Source organism: Rhinolophus hipposideros (assembly GCF_964194185.1).
Source record: "Rhinolophus hipposideros genome assembly, chromosome: 21".
NCBI lineage: Eukaryota > Metazoa > Chordata > Mammalia > Chiroptera > Rhinolophidae > Rhinolophus > Rhinolophus hipposideros.
The window spans coordinates 27,951,443-27,972,530 of record NC_138067.1 but is presented as its reverse complement, the minus strand read 5'-3'; the positions used below and the strand labels follow the sequence as shown (position 1 = coordinate 27,972,530).

Below are 21,088 nucleotides of genomic sequence, written 5' to 3'. Positions count from 1 at the left end.
TTCTTGCTTACCACTATTTGTCTGGCTTCTTTCCTTCTGCCTTCACGGCTGTTCCATCATATCTGGTCCAGGGACCAAACCAAGGGTAAGGTTTGATTTCTGCCAGCTTGTAAGCTAAATGTGATGTAGGTGGATAAAGAGCACTTGCCTCAGCCTCTGACCTTCTTGTTCAGCCAGCCGACATTCTGAGGTTCCCGGTAGACATATCTTCCCATGGTAAGGGGTGAGGTGGGGAGGGGGCACTGTTCAGCTCATTACAACAAAGAGCAAAACATTCCATGGAACCATGGGGCGTCTCTGAACGAGTGTGTGAGAAAGGACTTACTCTAGGAGGGCTAGTTAGGGCTGAGAAAAGACTCTCTTTATCCCACCTAAGTCACATTTAGCTTAGAAGCTAGGTGAGATTGAGAGGGTGGGCGCAGAATGTTTTTCTTATTGTGTGAAATATATATAACATAAAATTCAACATTTAACAATTTTAAGGTGTACAACTCAATGGCATGTAGTACATTCACAATATTGTGTAACCATCCCCACTGTCTAATTCCATGCTTTCAATACCCCAAAAGGAAACCCCATACCCATTAAGCAGTCACTTCTCATTCCCTCTACCCTCAACTCCTGCTTTCTATCTCTATGTATTTGCCTATTTGGGACATTTTATATAAATAGGATTGTCCAATATGTGGCCTTTTGTGTTTGGCTTCTGTCACTTACCATAAAATCTTTTCAAGGTTCATCTATTCTGTAGCATATATCAGTTCTTCACTCCTATTTATGGAATACCTTCCATTCTATGGATAGGTGACATTTTGTTTATAAATTCACCAGTTGATGGACATTTGAGTTGTTTCCACCTCTGACTAATCTGAATAAAGATACTATAAATATCCATGTTTAAACACTTGTTTTCTGTTCTCCTGAGTATATACTTAGAAGTAGGATTAATGGATCATACGGTAACTCTATGTTTAACTTATTGAGGAACCCCAAATGTTTTCCGCTGAGACTGCCCCATTTAACATTCTTACTAGCAATTGAGAAAGTTCCAATTTCTCCACACTCTTGCCCTCAAGTGCTATTTTCTGTTTGTTTTTTTTAATTATAGCCATCCTCGTGGGTATGAAATGTTATCTCATTGTAGTTTTGATTTCCTGCAGTTGTTTTTAAATAGCCCTCTTGGTGATGCTAATGCACCTGAAGTTTGAAAAAATTGTCCAGGAACGAGTAGCATCCACTTAGGAACTAGTTATAAAAATGCAGACTCTTAGCTCCTCCCCACTCAGACCAAACTTAATCAAAATCTGCATTTTAACAAAGATCCCAGGTGACCACTACACACATTAGTGTTTGAGAAGCACCAGTGTAAGAGACAGCCTTAAATTGCTAACATTTCCTAATCATTTAAACACTAGAATTAGAGTCTATGGTGTTGTTGTTGGTTTTTTGGGGTTTTTTTTTGGGGGGGGGGAGGTGGTGTTGCCCCTGTTTGCCTAGTATGTCCTTGCTTGATAGTTTGGAAAAGTGAGAGAAATGTAGAACTTAGAGTAAAACTGATATGATAGACTGGGTTACCAACCCTGACTCCAGCGCTTACCAGCTGGATGATGCTGGGTTAGAGTGTGCTTGATATAGAAAAGGAATAAATACCCACATCCTGCAGACCTTATTGAATTAAGAATTACATGACTTTAGGCATGTAAGCATCTAATACAACTTTGCCCAGAGAAAGTTGCTCAGTCTCTTTATACTCTCTTCCCTTTGGCCTACACTAGCCCTGGCTATTGCGTGAGAGTTTCAGGGAAGTAACTCAGCTCTGGCTTCCTCTCAGATCACGGAGCAACTAAGGGACCGGCCGAATGATTAGCCAGATGATTCCCTTAAGGCAGCCAGCTCAGCAAGAAAATGTCCAGCAATGACCCCACCGTAAACTTCTCTAGACTAAGACCCAGCTCAAAGTGGAACCATGAACTTGGCTGGATACCTGTAATTTATAGACTTGTAACAATCTCCAAGGCCACTCACTTTGGTGTAAAGTAATTTTTATGCATTTTAACCAGCAACTATGCTAAGCACTCAGACCACACAATACATTCACATCTACAGCCCATACCAGAGGTTCTCAACTGGGGCCGATTTGGGGTGACTCACCCCCCAACACACACACAATGGACACATGGCAATGTCTGAAGATTTGTCAACCCTGGGGGTGGGTGCTACTTACATCTAGTGGGTTCAGAACACAGATGCTGCTAAACATCCCACAATGTATCAGACAGCTGCCCCACAGAAAAAAAATTAGCCTTCCCCCAAACATCAATAATGCTGAGGCTGTGAAACACTGCCTTAGGCTCAGGTGCTGGGTCACCCTATCATTAACAGACGATAAAATTGACACATAGGCAAGTGAGGTGACCTGCCCCAGATTACTCAGCTACTTAATAGAAGAGGATTCAAATCACAACTGGCTCAAAATTGCTGAGGCCTGAGCCGTTCTGTAAGGTTTTTTATTTTTTTTCCAACCATTCTATTCAAGCTGAGCTTGCAGTCGTATACAGGTTTGACTGTAATTTCTTAAGAGGAAACTGGCCAGGAAAAAGTTTTTAGATCTCTCAACATAAAGATTTTTCACCCGCTCTTTGCACAACCTATCAAAAAGTTGCCTCTCAATTCCTCTGATCCTTGGTTAAATATTTATCTAACCACCCTGCCAGGATTTGGGTTAAAGAGCTATTTCATTTCTGTGGGAGGGAGCATAAGTATGATTACAACAGATAAAAGTCTACCAAAGAAGGTAGGGTCAAATCTAAAAGCAGTGACCTGTTAGGGGTTAGTGTGTGACAGGGAACAGCAGGATGGATGGTAACTTAGGGTCACAATCAGGGGTGATGATACCAGCACCTGGCAGGATAAAAAGCTACAGGTAGATATATACAGCCAGCCCCTTCCCAAATGTCATGGCAGATGGCTTTTGAGTCTCTAACTCACGCTATGCCAAGTGTGACTGATGATTAACATGTGTCATTTCCTCTCTCACACAGCCCTAAGAAGAAGCAATTACTATGATCCCTAGGGTATAATGAGGAAGTTACAACTCAGGGGTCCAGGACTTTGTCGTAGGTCACTCAACTGTCAGTGGCAGGGTGGCCTGGTGGCTCAGTTAGTTAGAACGCAAGCTCTCAAAATAAGGTTGTCGGTTCAATTCCTGCACGGGATGATGGGTTGCACCCCCTGCAACTAAGATTGAAATACAGCAACTGGACTTGGAGCTGAGCTACGCCCTCTACAGCCAGATTAAAGGACAACTACTTGGAGCTGATGCACTCTGGAGAAACACACTGTTCCCCAATAAAAAATTTTAAAAAAAGATAAAAATGTCAGCGGTAAAGACCGGATCAAAACCTGGGCAGTTTATTTCCACTCCGTTTGGCTGCCTTCCTCTCCTTTTTGAAATCTTATTTTACCTGTATAACTACATGATGTCTTTTTCACTCTGTTTCTTGTTCCTTTTTTTAGGGATAGGAGGTGTGGGAGAGAAGGATGTATGTTAACAATGTGGTTGACTCTTCTGTGCATCTCCTAGAGAAGAATTTAAAGAAACATGTTTCTACCCTAACCTAATCCTTCCAAGAGCGAGGGAGGAGGGTCAGAGTCAAGGAGAGATTGGAAAATGAAGGAAGGGGCCATGAGCCAAGGAATGCAGGTGGCTTCCAGGAGCTGAAAAAGTCAGGGGAACTAATTATCCCTTAGAGACTTTGGAAGGAATGCAGCCCTGCAGACACCTTGATTCTAGCCCAGTGAGACCTCTGATCTGTAAGATAAATTTGTATTGTTTAGCCACTAAATTTGTGGTTATTTGTCATAGCAGCAATAGTAAACTAATACAACTGGGTTGATGGTGCATATACCCTCCCTCCCTGCTTTTCATCCTCCCCCACCCCGCCTGCAAAACAAAACAAACAAATAAATAAACAAACTGTGTGAGCTGACCTTAATACCTAGTACTGGCTGTCCATATCTAGGCTCACTCTGCCCCCAGCTTTCCAAGTACTCCTAGAGGACATCTTTTATCACATAAATGTGATGTCACCTACATGAGCATTGTTTATGAAAGGAAGACTGTTAAACCCTTGACTCAAGTTGTTGACTGTTGATTGAAATGGAGAGAGGTGTGTTTTCAAATAGCATGCCCTGACCCAGTTGCCTTGAGATTGCAAAATAATGGGAATGATCTTATGGGAATATACTCAGAGCAGCCAACTGTGACATCAGTCTCTGACAATGCCAACAGTGTGGAAACATTTGCCCACTCATCTTACAGGGAGAAAAAGAGTCTGCTGAGTTTGGGAAGGTTGAAAACATTACCTGCAATGCTGACATTAACCATTTGTAGGATTTCCTGTCCTGTCTATATAAGGAAGCTTGTGAGTGGACAGTCACGTTCAAAGATATGCAACACCCTTAAATCCTCAGTAATGAATAGATGAGTTAGAAGAGTTCACACATGAAAAAATTTGAAAAGCAGAGAAAGCTTTGATTGTATTAAGAACAACAGTAAACATACAATTTGACTAATCTTGACCCAGCCCTGTTTGAGCGTGTCCTGCTTTCCTGTTCAGCCCACAAAGAATGCAGCGAACCATGTCTTGCACGCCAGGGAAAAAACCAACTTACCTGCCATGCTGCTGATATTCACCAGCCTCCCCTTGGATTTCCTAAGAAGAGGCAAAAATGCCTTTGTGACTTCCACGGCCCCGAAGAAGTTCACCGTCATGCATCGTTTGTATTCTGTCATGGGAATGAGCTCCCCATCAGCGGGTAAGCCCAGGATCCCAGCATTGTTGACCACAGCCCACAGTCCTGAGAACAGGAAAGAACGCCTTTAAGTCTGGGTAAGGCTGGAGAGCAGGACGATTTTTTAACACTTCAAGTTCTGGAGATTTAGGATCTAGGCAGATCACTTAAAATCTCTAACCTCAGTCTTGAATACCTACGACTACCTACCTTAAGGGGTTGTGTGGGGAGTGTGTTTGTGAAATATTAAGCAGTGCTTTTTTGGAGGTATTTTCTTTTGTTTCAAAGCCCTTTCCTACATCCAGGCAGCTAGAGATTTGCTACATCTGGAGAGAGATGACACATTAAGGGGAAGGGTAGTAAGAGTCTACCTTATGTTTCTTTCTCTAAGGAATGTGTAAAGACCATATAATATCTTTAACATAATGCAGGATGACATAAGAGCCTGCCTTCCCTTTTCGTTAGACTAGAAGAATTCCTAATCCAGGGAAACAGGAAAACTAGAGCACAAGGGCCAAGAACCACTGTGTTTCCCTAAGAATAAGACCTAGCTGGACACTCAGCTCTCATGCATCTTTTGGAGCAAAAATTAATCTAAGACTCGGTCTTATAATATATTATATAAGACCCAGCATCATATTATATTGTATTATATTATATTATTCTTGTTCTTATATTATATTACACCCGGTCTTATATTATAGTAAAATAAGACCGGGTCTTATACTAATTTTTGTTCCCAAAGACACCTTAGAGCTGATTGTCCAGCTAGGTCTTATTTTCGGGGAAACACAATAAGAAGATTGCTGAGTCCAGAGCCCTATTTTTTCCCCCAACCAGCCTGATCCCTTTGATCAGAATCACCAGGAGGGCTTGTTCCAACACAGATTGCTGGGACCCCCTCCAGAGAATCCGATTTGGGACATCTGGGGCAGGGCCTGAGAATCTGCTTTTCTAACAAGTTTCCAGGTCATGCCGAAGCTGTTCTGGACCATACTTGGAGAACCACTGTCCCCACATAGTGGTTTGAACCTTGACTGAACATTAGGGTCACCTGGGGGTCTTTTTAGAACCCCAATGCCCAAGTTATACCTCAACCAATTAGATCAGGAACTCTGGGGTGGGGGAGAGAGAGGAACTTGGCATTGGTAGTTTGTAAAATTCCCCAGGTGATTCCCATGTCCAAGCAAGCTTGGGAACTCCTGCCATAAATAGTAGGAAAGAGGCAACACTAAAACTGCAGATGTTTCCCGGGTGAGGGATCTGAAACAGAGGTGAGAAAACTGGGTCTTCTTTATCTGGGAGAAACAGAGGTGACAGGACCAGGGGTGTGTTTAGCTAGACAGACCGGAAGCAAATTCTCTGAATCCCCCATGCCTCAGCGTGATTTAGAACAATGGTTCTCAAGTGTGGTCCAGAACCAGCAGCATCCTCGTCAACTGGGAACTTGTTCGACGTGCCAGTTCTGGAACCCTGCTTCAGACCTGCTGGATCAGAAACTAGCAATCAGAAATTGTTGAAGCTCAGCATCTGCTACAACCTGCCCTTGAGGTGATCCTCATACACACTCAGGTGTGAGAAGCTGTGGTATGTGCAGGAGAGGAATAAGCCTCGGTGCTGGCTAAGGCACCAACATGGCAGGAGGAGGCACCAGCCCTAACAGTGCGTGTCTGATGGCATCAAGGATGTAGGTAGCAGCCAACCTATGTGAGGAGTCCATGGAGAGCTGGGCATCTCCACAGGGGCCAGCATGAAACACTGACAGTCCAAGATGAAATGTCCCATCCCCAGGAATTTAGATGCTTCCCCGGAGAAATGAGGTAAAGCTCAAGCTGACAGAAATGGGCTTTGCCACGTGGCAGAAAGAGGGCTCAAAATAGAAACTGAGTTCCATTATAGAAAATAAAGTTATGATTTCTTGCACACCTGAGTTGGTGGTCTGACATTTACACACAATAATGATTGGGTGCATACAGCGAGAGAATGCCTGGCACATAGGAAGGCTCGACAGCTAGCCTGAAGATGGTGATGGGAGAAGAGGACGCCTCCACTCGCGTCTCCAAATGAGGGTTTTAATTCGCTCAGCCTAATGCACACCTTTAACCTGTCAACACGCAGACGGCAGCTTGAGAATGCCCCGAGAACAGCAGTCGGCAAACGTTTTCTATAAAAGGCCAGGTAGTAAATATTTTAGCAATGCAGGTCATACTATCTCTCAACTCTGCTATTATTGTGTGAGAGCAGCCAGACTATCTGTCAACGAATGGGCGTGGCTGTGCTACAATAACACCTGATGTATGGACATTGACATTTGAATTCCATATAATTTACATGTGTCAAAAAAAAATCCTCTTCCAATTTCTTTTAACCATTTAAAAATGTAAAAAATATCCTTAGCTCACGGGCTGTACAAAAACAGGTCACACACACACTTACATGCATAGACAGAAAATCTGAATAAACTCTATGGATTATATCAATGCCAACTTCCTGGTTTTGCTATTGTACTATAGTTATGCAAGCTGTTAATATTGAGGGAGACGGGACAAAAGGCACACAGGATCTCCCCGTACAGTTCTTTCCACGTTCTGTCAATCTACAATTATTTAAAAATAAAGCATTTCAAAAAACAGGCAAGGTCATGGTTTGGCAACTCCTGCCACAGAATTCTAAGCTGGATTCTGACACGCCCGAAGCCACCTGGACTTGTTGGTTACATGAGCAAATGCATTCCCTCTATGCTTTAGCAATTTTGAATTGGGTTGTGTCACTTGCATCTGAAAGAATCTTGATGGAAACATGGTTCTAGTTGTCAGGGAACCTAGTGGAAAGGAGTGGGGGATGAACAGATATTTATAATAATGCAGTAACACGGGTACGAGGGAGTGGCCTGAAGACAAAGTGAATGATGTTATGTTTGAGTCAGGTCTCCTGTGGGAATAGCGTCTGCAGCTGGAGGAAGGCAAGAGTCTTGGAGAAAGGGAGTGAGACAAGGAGGAAATTTTGGCAAGAGGAGGCTGGATATGCAAAGATATGAACTAGAACATTCTATTCTGGAAACCATTCAGAATTTACTGAGTGGATCAGCAGGTATTGCAGATTAAGGGTTTGGCAGAGGCCATTCTCCTGAAAGGCGTTCAAATCCTTGTTTAGATTTGATTTGATAGTGGATAGAGAATCACTGAACCATTTAATGAGACAAAGCAAAACATAGACCACAGGCCTGGCTCATGGGAGGAACCCAAGATGTGGAGGCTCTATGTCAAAGGGTTGTTCAGAGATGGACCACATTCTAAGATGTGCGCATTATAAAGACCATGCTCCATTTGGAAAGTAATGGGGAAGGTAAAGCCCAGATGCAAGGAGGCCATTGTGAGGCCAGATGGGAGATGGAGGCCTGCTCTAAGCCATAGCTGCCTGGAGATGATAGGACGGGGCTGGGATGACAAAGATCTAGGAGGTAGAATTGACAGGACTCAGAATCACAAGGATGCAGGGATCCAGGGTAGCTGCAGGTCTAAGCGACCCCCAGGTTGCCTGCTTGAATGACGTGGCAGTGCCAGCATCTGAGCCGTGGGGTGCAGGAGGGTAAACTGAATTGCAAACTGGCCACAGAGGAAAAGAAAATGAGGTTGGTTTTTGACAAATCGAGGTGGGATGTTGATAACCATATATACATATAGTTCTGGATGTTGAGAAGAGGGCTAGGTGGGTAATACAGATTTGGAAGTTACTTAAATCACAGTTGCTTAAATCTCAGTGTTTCTCAATTCTAGCAGAGCAGTAGTGTCGCCTGGGGTGCTTTAAAATATACTGATACCAGGACCCCCCTAAATAGGATCTTATTTACAGCTGACATGCCCAGCAAAAGGCGGGCAACCGTACAAGCCTTATTCTTGAAGGATTAGCTGAGTTAGTGTATGTACATACTGATATAATTGGTTAGGGATGGGGTGCTCAGGATGGGTGGGTATCACGGGTGTGTGACCTGTGCAGTCACACAGGGTCCAGTGCTCCTGAAGGACCTCACGCTTGAGTCAATTCTCTGCTGGCACTATCTTAAAGTCTCAATCATTTATTTAAATAAGGAGCCCCACATAATTTTCATTTTACACTGGGCCTCCGAACTTAGGTAGCCCATCCTAGGCCGAAGCATAGGTGTTTTCAAACACTCCCCAGGTGAGAATTCTTGGTATAGGGAGACAATAGTATAGAAAACAAGAAGTAGAAAGTTTGGGGCTGGAGCCTCAGTAACATTCACATCTATGGGCAAGGGGGGAGGGTGGTAGAAGAGGTTCATCCAGGAGAAGCAGACAGAATGATCGGAGAACAAGGAGGGCAATAGGGGGCTGGCCACCCCAAAGCCACGGCAGGAAAGGTGATTGCCACATTTTAAAACACTGCAGAGAAGTTAAGAGCTGGGTGTTTGGGAGAATACTGATTAGCTTGGCCAGACCCTTTAGAGAGGCATGGTGAGAGCCAAAACGGAATTGAAAGTGAAGAAGTGAAAACGGAGGGCAGCAGGGTTCCAAAGAGCTTGGCCATGAAGGAAAGGAAGAGAAAGGGCAGCGGCTAAGGGAGAACAGTGATTACTAAGCTTTTTTTTTTTTTTAAGTCTAATGCATGTTAATATTGGTGGCAGGAAAGAAATGAGGAGGGAGCAGTGGGGGCGATGATTAAAGGGATAAAGAATCCTGTAAGTTCTGTGAGGATGGATCACGCCTGACTGATTCCTAACGTCTTCATGTCTACGAGAGGCCACCGCACGCACGTGGCATGTGCTCAGTACAGGCGTTCAGGTGCAGTCAGCCACCAGCAGCGCAATGGTAATTAGAGGCTCCACTCCATGACGGGCACGTGCGAGGAGGTGGGGGCAAGTGAGGGTGCGGGTGGCTGCCGGGCATACCTCTGTTCTGCACCTTTTGCACCACTTTGCTGTACGCATCTCTTATCTGCTGGGGGTCAGTGATGTCCATCTGCAGCACGGAAAGGCGCGTGGAGCAAGTTCTTCGCAATTCCTCTGCTCCTGATCCCTTTTCGTTCAGAACTCCGGCAAACACTGTGAAGCCCAGCTGGTCCAGATACTTGGACAAAGCATGGCCAATCCCGGAATCGCCACCTGCAAGGGGTCAAGGCAAGACAAAGTGGGCTCAAGCCAAGAGGGCAGGAGAAATTATTTAATAAGGAAACACTGCATGGTGGTCCACTCTGGAAAGAGTGGGTCTTGAGGAAGTTTCTTGATTTGCAAAGTGGAAAATGTGCAGAGAAGCCGCAACAGACCAATTTCTCTGTATTAAAAAAGGGGGAAGATGAGGGAGAATTTGGGGTGGAACCATACATGGAAGGGGAAACACTGATGGGGGGATGGTCCAGGAGTGACTGGTGGCCAAAGAATTTAGGAGAGAATAAAATCTCTCCTTACTAAATCTGGATTTGTTTTTTATTTGACAGTGAATGAATAAAGCCAAAGTTCACAGGAGGACATTTGCTTGCACTTACTCTTGAGAAAGGGTAGCATAAAGGCCTGGCCACACCATCCCTACCTGTGCAACCCAGATTAGGTTATTTAACTGCTCTGTGCCTCAACTTCCTCATCTATAAAATGGGCCTAATGGTGGTACCTACATCAGTTAATATTTGTGACATGCTTCACAGTGCCTGTTCCAAGTAACTATTATGTAAGTCTTTTTCTTTTTTCATTTTCTTAACAAAACTATGTCATCCCTCCTGGTTTTCAGGTCTTTACATGCACAATATTGGTAGATGGGTTGTTTGACTCTACTGACAGCTAAACACCTTGGTTAAGACTCCACCTCTTCCATGTCTAAGCCTTAGGAAATATTACATATAATTGTGTGGAACCTCCACTTCATCTGGGAAGTGGGGGTATAAAAATATCTCCTTCCTAGGCTGACCTTGGAAGTCAAGATGACAGAGGATGTTTTGCATAGGCCCAGCATGTTATACATGGCTATTATCAGACATCATTGTGGCTCTAACCCAGATATAATTTCTGATTTACAATGTTAGAGATCAGGCAGTGCTGGCCCTAGTGTCATAAGGCTGTAAGTTTGTACAGGGGTCAGAAGACCTCGGGAAAGTATGTGGCTGGCGAGCCACTCCTTGCCAAGATAGGATAACCCTTGTGTACTCCAGAAACCCAAAGACGAGGCTGGGGCCTTCGTGAAAAAACTAAGGGTTTTATCAGTTACCCAATAGTAGCCTCTGAAAATGATCATACCTAGTACAAATTGAGTGTTCATCAAGTGCCAGACAGCCTTATACATATTAACTTAATGAAATCCTCCAATATACCCTGGGAGGTAAGTCATTTTACTATTGAGGGGGAAACAGACACAGAAGGATTAAGTCATTTAGCTGGGACATGGCAGAGGTTGGAATCCACGCAGGGCTTGGGATATAAACATCTAGAGTATGAAATATTCACTTCTTCCAGAGCACAGGGCTTAGCACATAGTAGGTGGTCAATAAAAAGCATGTGTTGACTAAATGGGCATTTAGGAGGGCACTGGAATGTGAATTCCTTAAGAACAGAGAGTCCTGTGTCACTAGTATTGTGGGTACCTGACTCAAAGAAATGCTCAACAAACATTTGTTGAGTTATATGCCTACCCCAACAGCAGAGTGGGGGAAATGCTGGGGTTGGTTTTAAGTTATGCCCTTTGAGATCATTCTGTCTCTAGTGGCCTGGAAACCCATCAACTTGGAGCAAGCAAGGAAGACTAGAGTCGCATTTGTGCAAGATTGGAATGAATTTGAAATAGTGATTTATTCTAAAAGTATTAATAAAGTCTCAAATTACGTGCAAAACGGAAACAACGTAAATCACTTTAACTCAAAAGAGTTAAGAATCGTAGTTTCAAAACTGTTCTAACTGTAAGTAGATTTCTGCTGTTGCCACATGGGGGCGCCATATTAGCTGGTAAATATAAATCTATCCCATCATTTGTTGGGTCAACTCTTAAACTAGGCAAGTTGTGAATAATTTGAGTTTAGGAGTTCTTCAGGATCAGGTCCCTTGAGTGAAACACCCCATGTTGTAAAGATAAGACTGCACGTGTTCTTGGACACAAGTTGGATGCTACATTCAGAAAGAGGGATGAAGGGGGAAAAGTCTGCAAGCCTTTAAATGGTTTCTAGTCATTATTAAAACATCATATAAGTAAAAAAAAGAAGAAGAAAACAAATTTTAAGATCAGCAGTGAGATAAGTAAAAGAAGAAATTACGCATAACTTCACCAATCTAGAATAACTTTTACATTTTTTTGTTTTTTTCTTCTAGTCTTTTTTCTATACACTGCTCTTTAATAATTACAGTTATAGCACATATAATTTGACAACTAATTTTAAATTAATATTATATAAACCAGTTTTACATATTCTACATAGTCTTCAAAGCCATAAACCATAATTTTTCACTACTCGATAAAATTCTCCCTATTAAAAAATGCAGCAGAGAAAAATGGTGAGAGCCTGGATTCTGGAGCCAGGGCACGTAGGTTCAAATTTTGATTCTGCCACTTATCAGCTGTGTGACTTTGGCCAATCACTTAACCTCTCTACATGTCAGTTTCCTCATCTGTAAAGTGGAGTGATACTAGGAACTGCCTCATAGGGTTGTTAGTGGATTAAATGATTTAATATGTTTAAGTAATTGGAACAGGGCCTGGCACATGGCAGTCGCTATCCAAGTGTTCGTTAAATAAGTGGAAACTTTTTAAACATTCTTTCATTGGCTACTTCTAGTTCCTGGAACCAAAAGGGTTTTCAGTTCAGCGTTTATTTCAGAAGGTCATCACAGCTATTCCAACCATAGTGATGGATCAGCCAAGGATTATGGCTCTTCTTTCTGCCAGCAGTCCCATCTCTCTCAGACCATGTCCCTAAAGCACCTCTATGTCCCCACTTTGTCAATAAAGCCTTTGACCAATAGCTGCTTCGGGCAGAGCTCCTCGGCAGGTGGGTATCTTCAGAAGTACCAAGGCCCTTTTTCATACTGGCATTTTACTTCTAACAGTGACATGAACACACACAAATTGAAGACCTTCTCTGTATCAATAGCAGAACACACTCTGAATATGTGTTTGGCTTGGCCCACACCGTGTGTTTTGTAAAAATTTAAACACATACTTCAAATCAGATGATTTCACCTAAAAATCCAAGTCCGTGGTTTTTCTTGATTAACCGGGAGATGGGCCAACTCCAGGCTGCATTCCTACAATTCCTCTGAGTTGAAGTTGAGTGGCTTCCTCCTCAGTGGCTGCCTCCTTATATGGGCCATTCTCTCAGTTAGAACAAGGCTCAATGCTCCATCTTGTGCACACATTTCCACTGCCAGCATTGCTTAATAATGTGACCAGGATGTGGTCAAGATGACGGAGTAAGTAAATTCATGTTTGCCTCCCCTGACCACCTCAAAATTACAACTAAGCTACAGAACAACCATTGCTGAGAATTACCTGAAGTTTCGCTGAACAGATGTCCTACAACTAAGGACACCCGTGTGTGACCATTAAAAATCAGGAGGGATATCTCAGCTGTGCAGGTTCCCCCTGAGGAGAAAGGGGTCCTGGCCCCATACCAGGCTCCCCAGCCCAGGGTTCTAGAGCTGGGAAGAAGATTCCCCACCAGTGGCTGAGTGCGACAGAGGGTGGCTGGAATCCCAGTGTTCCTCTTAAAGGGCCCATGCTGGGACTTACAAGCTGACAAACTCACTCACTCTGAACTCCAGCACTGGAGCAGCAGCTCAAAAGGTGCCAGGGACATATAGGGAGGAACTAAGTTATCTGGCTTCCAGGCAAGAGCTGGTGGGGCAGCTTTCTCCCCAGCATTGTTGGCAGAAGCCATTATCCCCGTCTCAGTGTGTAGACGCAGGTGGCCATCATATGTGAGTCTCCATCAACCTGGCTGACACCTTTCCCCTAGCTTTGGTAATTGTCTGAGACCTCGCCCCACCCAACTTGCAGGCCCACTCAAGCCTCTCAGTGGCTTTTCCATACAAATGGCCTGTTCCTAAATCTCGCAAAGGTTCACAAACCCCAAACAAGTAGCATCTGGCCTCAGTTTGCCCCATACCACTTGCTGAGCAGCCCCAAGCCCAGTATTGGTGGCAGCTGACCTTGGTTTGAGGCTTGGCCTCTCCTGGGCACCACCAAGCCCAGTGCGATAGCAGCCATCTGCGGAATGCTTTGTGGCTCATGCCAGGTGGCCCCAGGCAGGTCACAGGCTGCGGCTGAACTTTGCCTGGGTCAGAGCCCCTCCTGAGCACCAGCTGGCCTCCTCCGCAGATGATACACTCAAAGGACAGTCTGGGAAGGCACCGGAGCCCTGCAAAAGCAAATCCTGCACCATAGGGTCAGCCCCTCCACTGTAGTCATGGCCAGTACTCACAACCAAAGAGGCCAAGGGTCAGTCCCTCCCATTGACATGAAAGCAGCAACCAAGTCTCAGCTACAACAGGGGGGCACGCATGACCCACACAAGGGACACACCAGGAGCACCTGGCTCATGTAACCAGGGAGACTGTGCCACTGGGCCTCATAGCACACCTACTACATAAGGCGATTCTACTAAAGCAGGGAGACATGGCAGCTCTACCTACCACATGGAAACAAACACAGGCAGGCAGCCAACATGGCAAGACAAGGAAAGAAACCTGTCCCAAATGAAAGAACAGAACAAAGCTCCAGAAAAAGAACTGAACAAAATGGAGACAAGCAATCTACCAGACTCAAGAGTTCAAAACACTGGTGGTTATGAGGATGCTTGATGATCTCAGGGAGACGTTCAACAAAGAAATAGGAAACATAAAAATGGAGATAGAAAACATGAAAAAGAACCAGTCAGAAATGAAGAACACAATAACTGAAATGCAGAATGCATTAGAGGGAATCAACAGTAGATTAGATAGAGCGGAGGATCAAATCAGCAATTTAGAAGATAAGGCAGCAGAAAACACACAATCAGAAGAGCAAAAAGAAAAAAATCAAAAAAAATGAGGATAGTTTAAGGGGCCTCTGGGACATCAAGCATACCAACAGTTGTGTCATAAGCCCAGGTAGTGAGAGTCCCAAACAAGATACACCCAAAGAGGTCCACGCCAAGACACGTCGTAATTAAAATGCCAAAGGTTAAAGACAAAGAGAGACTCTTAAAAGCAGCAAGAGAAAAACAGTTAGTTTCCTACATGGGAGCTCCCATAGGACTGTCAGCTGATTTCTCAACAGAAACTTTCCAGGCCAGAAGGCATTAGCATGAGATATTCAAAGTGATGAAAACCAAGATTACTCTACCCAGCAAAGCTATAATTTAGAATCAAAGGACAGATAAAGAGCTTCCCGATAAGAAAAAGCTAAAGGAGTTCATCACCACCAAACCAGTATTTAGAGGAATGTTAGAAGGACTTCTTTAAGACAAAAAAATGATTAAAAATATGAATAATAAAATGGCAATAACTACATATCTAATAACAATTACTTTCAATGTAAATGGATTAAATGTTCCAATCAAAAGGTAGGGTTGCTGAATGGATAAGAAAGCAAAACCCTTACATATGCTGCCTACAAGAGACTCACTTCAGATTGAAAGAACACAGACTGAATGTAAAGGGATGGAAAAGGATATTTCATGAAAATGGCAACAACAACAGGAAAAATCTGGAGAAGCAAAACTTATACCAGACAAAATAGACTTTAAAACAAAGTCTATAATAAGAGACAAAGAAGAACCCAGTGATCTCACTTCTGGGTATTTATCTGAAGAAACCCAAAACACTACTTTGAAGGGACATGGGCATCCATATATTCATTGAGGCATTATTTGCAATAGCCAAGATATGGAGGTAACCTGGGTGTCCATCAATGGATGCATGGCTAAAGAAGAGGTGGTACATGTGTACAATGGGATATTACTCAGCCGTAAAAAGAATGAAATGTTGACATAGATGGACCTAGAGGGTATTGTGCTGAGTCAAGACAGTCAAACAGATTAAGAAAAATGCCATGTGATTTCACTTATATGTGGAATCTAAAAAACAAAATAGACAAACAAACACATTATAGAGAACATTTAATGGTTGCCAGATGGGAGGGTATGGGGGGGGGATTGAAAAGGGTGTAGGGATTAAGAAGTATAAATCCGTAGTCACGAAACGGTGATGGACATATAATGTATAGCAAAAGGAATATAGTCAATAATATTATCTGTGGAACCTAGAGAACAGGATAAACGAACAAACAAAACAGATGTAAGCTTCATAGATACAGAGAACATTTTAATGATTGCTGAACTGGGAGGACATTGGTCAGATGGTGAAGAGAGGAAGGAGGTTAAGAGGAACAAACTGGTAGTTATAAAATAGTCATCGGGATGTAGAGAGTATAACATGGAGAATATAGTCAGTAGTATTGTAATAACTGCACAGTGTCAGGCGAGTACTGGATTAATTGAGGTGATCACTTCATAACTTATATCTATGTCTAATCACTGTGTTGTACACCTGAAACTAACATAATATTGTGTGTCAACTGTAATTGAAAAAAAATTTAAATATATATTTAAAAAAGAGTATATAGTTAAAATAACTTTAAAATAATATTATGAAGGTGTATACAGTAGTTAGTTCATAAAAATATTGTTATGGCTTCTGTTCTCATTCTAAATAAGTATTCACTTTTCATACCTAAAAATAAATCACAATGTGACCTGCCACACCCCTGTAGCCTTTGAGCCCAAGATCTTTGATATACGTTGTCCCATTCACACATGTTCTCTAGGTCAAAAGCTGTTTGTCTGGATACCTGTAAAAAACTAAGGAGGAAAGGCCTTTCCCCTCCATTCTTTAAGATACAAGCCATCCATCAGCTTACCACCCTCATGTTGACACTGCCTGTTCCCTATAAAGTAGATTAAGCTATGATCAAAGGGTAGATAAATGAGACTCAAGTGAATTTACGACTTCCGTGAGGGCTGTGTAAGGCTCAACTCCTAATTCTGGAAGAGCAAAATGCTTGACAATTGCAGCACAACAACCCCTCTACCTTGCCCGTAGCTCTCTAAAAGGATAGTAACTGTTGGGTGGTGAGGCCCTGGGGAAAAAAATTTTTATGTCAATTTTTTAATGAAAATAAATGCATTTTTCCTGGAATACAATCTCTAATTCTCCCATACTATTGTTATTCCTATATTAAGATAGGCAACTGAGATGTGAGATATTAAATATTTGTTCAAGGCTGCCCAGCTGGGATGCACTCGCGTCAGATCTCAAACCCAGATTTGCTCTTTATAAAGCATGTTCTTTTACCGCTGTGAGTCACTGTCTCCTTGAGCACCTGGACAGGGGAAGGGGAATGTAAAAAGTGGGGACACCAATGATGGGAGCGGTCTTCCAGAGAGGGGTTCCCATCACTGATGCCAGCTCCCTCCACAGAGAATGGACTCCCATCACCTGTGCAACAGCGTAAACTGCTTACAGCTGCTCTTCCAGAAGGGAAAATGCAATGGTTTCGTTCTCAGTGGTGCATGAGGAAACAACTCCTAGCCTTGTTGCAAAATAGGCAACCAATCAGAGTAGCCCTGGGGGGTCTGAGCACTTGGCTGGATTCCCAGACCACAGTCCAGTCCTCATGGCTCTCCTGAACTCCGCCTGCCGCCACCCCATACTCAAGCAGAACTCATCACCAATTGCCCCCAGTTGCTTCACCTTCTGGAATTCCTTATTCTCCTAAATGGCATCACCCTCCTTCCAGGTACCCAGGGCCGACGTCTTCTCTCCCAATGCTCACCTCCATTCAGTACCTATACTTTGCATACCAAGACTTTGGCATCTAAATCCATACCTCCTCTTCTGCTCCTTACTGAAGAAAGAAAAGCACAAAAATAAACAGCCACCTCATCTAAGCTCAGCCTGCCCTCAGATCAGCACCAAGCTGGGGCTATACGTACTCAAGAGCAACAGAAAATAAAACCATAATTGTCCCAAATTTTGTATTACACCTGTTGAGAGTATTCCAGTTAAGGACCACTAGATGTAACTCTTGATACTGACATCCCGAAATTGATGCTGGGGATTATTGGGCAGTCAGCTGGGATGGCCAGGATTTCAGAAATCCTCTGCCAAGACCAGAGGCCAGTATCCAGACAAAGGTGGAAAAACTCTCTCTTGGCAGAACTTAGGGGACTCAGCCAGGACTTTCTAGCCCCATTTCCTCTACAGTGTCTTTGCAGAGACTCAGAGAATACTTTTTTTTTAAAAAAAATCTATCAAATACCCACCTCCTTAAAAAAAAGAAAGAAAATAAGAAGTCTATCCAACCGTTGATATCCATGACCATAAAAAAAGGTGGTGCTCTGGCTTTCCCTAAATGCCACTTTTAACTTCTTCCTGCCTCTCTTTACATTCATTCATTCATTCATGGATCACTGTGTTAGGTCCTAGAAATATCCCCATAAAAAAGAGACATCACCCCACCTTTATGAAGTTTACTGCCTAGGACACAAGTTCTCAATCCTGAACACCGCCCAAATCCCTAGGACACTCCAAAAAATGTCAGTGCCCAGGCCCCACCTCCAGAGAGTCTTATTTAGTTGGTTTGGATGGAGCCAAGTACTGGCAACAATTTTTAACGCTCTCTAGGTGGTTCCAGCATGCAGCCAGGGTTGAAAAACATTGATCTAAGGCAGGGATCTCAACCAGAGGTGACTTTGTTCCCTGGGATATTTGGCAATGTTTGAAGACGTGTTTTGGTTGACACACTCAGAGAATGTTATTGGCATCCAGGGGGTAAATGCCAGGGATGTTGCTCAACATCCTACAGCGCATAGGGCAGCCCGCACCACGAAGAGTTCTCTGACCCCAAATGGCAACAGTTCTGAGGCTGAGCAAGCCCAGTGTAAGGGAAAGACAGGCCTTAGTTAAATCATTACAATACAGAGCGAGGAATGTTACAAATAGGAAAGTTCTAAGAATCACAGGCCATAGAGAACTCAAGTCCCCTCCTTTAGTGAGCATTCCATGGAGAAGAACGCAGGCAGCAAAGAGAAGGAACTAAGTCACCCACATCAGGGCAAGGACTCTACTGGGATACCTAGGTCACTCTTCTATAGCCCCTGTGCTGAAGACAGTGCTGAGCACTGAGCACTGTAGTGGCTCACTAAATGCTTGCCAAATGACAAAGTGATCAGCTGATTAAATGAAAGTATCATACATAGTCCAGCCACCATCATCTATCTTCCCTGTTATCTTGCACTACACTGGTTTCCTGAACTCACTTCCCCTTCCTCAAGCCTGCCTGCCCTGCTCTGCCATCAGGCCCACAGTACCTGATTCCGCCTCTCAAGGGAGATCTCAAAGTCTACTTCTCTTCCGCTTCACAGCCTCAGAGGTTTTCACCTCCCCTAGACTAAACGTCAAGTTCTTTTAACCGGCATCAAAGACTGCACGATCTGATTCTAATCTGCATTTCTGGAGGCATCTTCCATTGTCCCACTTGTATCCTAATTGCCACACATCCTCATACTCGAACTTTCCTTTGTTCTTCCTTACCCACATCTTTGATCACATCGGACTTTTTGCTATTCCTTACCAATTCAATTTTTTAAAAACTATTTTCTACAATAGAGCAGAGTATTGTATTCTGGACTATGTACCCACCTTCCATCTACAAGAATTACCAACATTTTGTTTCTTCTATGTCCTTCCCACACACTTTCTCTTTTTCTTGTATTTTAAAGCAAATCCCACACTTAATTTCATGTTATCCATAAATCTATAAATAGGTCAGTATACACCACTAAGAGACAAGGACTTTTTAAACTTAACTATATTGTCATTAGAAACCTGATAAGATGAACCATTTTTGTTCAATATCTTTGAATACCCAGCACGCATTCACATTTCCCAGCTTATTTAAAAAAATGTCTTCTTACAGTTGGTTTGACTCAAGGTACAAATAAAGTTCACATATCACATTTGGTTTTCATGTCTCTTTAAGCCTCATTTATTCTATCCGATTCTATTCTCCCCCCTTTTTTATGCCATTTACTTGTTGAAGATACTGAGGCATTTGCCCTTTAGTTCATGCCCACATGCTGAATTTGTTGAATTACTTCCTTGTGCTGGCGACCTTCTCCTCTGTCCTTTGTATTTCCGATAAAGTTAAATCTAGAGGCTTAGTTAAATTTAATTTTTTTTTTTCTTTTTAAGATGGCCTGGTGCACCGTGCTGGGTGCCTTCTGCTGTACCATGTCAGGAGATGAAGGCTAAGGTATGTCCCACTTTTAGTGATGCCAACTGATCAGTGTATTCAATATATCCCCATCAACCTTTCACATGAAGTTTAGCCTACGTTAGTGACATTAATAATTGTTGCCTCCATTCATATTTCATTCACGATTTACAAGTAATGAGTTTTCTACTTCTAATATTTCCTTTGCATCTATTAGCCAAAATTGTGAAAACTGACACAAAATTTAAACTGCACTCATTAGCACCGAAATTAGTAGTAATATTGTAATTATTTTGAACTGTCCCATGTATGTCGAGAATAAAGCAAATGAAGTATTATGCTAATGGCATTGGGAACGAAGATTTTTAGCCTAAAATAGAAGAGATACAAGTCTAAAATCAAACCAGTAAAAGTCTTGTCATCTTATATTTGAATTAAATGTATCAGTGTGAATGCGTGATTTATTTTCTTTTCAAACATCACATATTCCCTAGTTCTGTGCCTAAAAGCAATGACCATCCCCCAAATTCATATGTTGAAACCCTAGTCCCAATGGCATCAGGAGCTGGGTCCTTTAGGAGGCGATTAGGTCGTGAGGATAGCGCCTCAGCAATGGGATTAATGCCCTTATAAGAAGGGGCTATTGAGGCTTGCCCTGAGAATACAAGAGAAACCTGCAGTAAGCAACCTGGAAAGAGGGCTCGCTCTCTCTCACCAGCACTGGACTGCGCTGCCACCAGAACTGCGAGAAATACATTTCTGTTGTTTATAAGCTATCCAACTTATGGTATTTTGTTACAGCAGCCTGTAGAGCCGATGAAGACAAATTTTAAGGTGTCAATTGTTTAACAATTAGCTCCCCACATTTCTGAATATTCAGCAATGGACTCTCTAGAGCCTGTACAAGCTGACTCCAGCACCACCAGAAACACACAGCAGCTTAAGGAAACATACAGATGGTTATCAGGAACCTAGAAAAGATGCACCTTGGGAAGGAAAAAGAATATTTTATTTGGTGCCTAGAATGTGCCAAGAGGCTCAAATCAGCG

General features: G+C 43.0%; 1 protein-coding gene across 1 annotated transcript in view; it reads right to left on the bottom strand.

Annotated features, from left to right (window-relative positions):
• HSD17B2 (hydroxysteroid 17-beta dehydrogenase 2) overlaps positions 1-21,088 on the bottom strand; it is a gene marked incomplete at both ends in the record, with an annotated part of 48,824 nt that overhangs the window by 4,620 nt on the left and 23,116 nt on the right. Inside the window, 2 exons of the mRNA XM_081031455.1 lie at positions 4,675-4,860; positions 9,701-9,913. Of these exons, the coding sequence (XP_080887581.1) occupies positions 4,675-4,860; positions 9,701-9,913 (399 nt within the window). The remainder of the gene's footprint in view (positions 1-4,674; positions 4,861-9,700; positions 9,914-21,088) is intronic.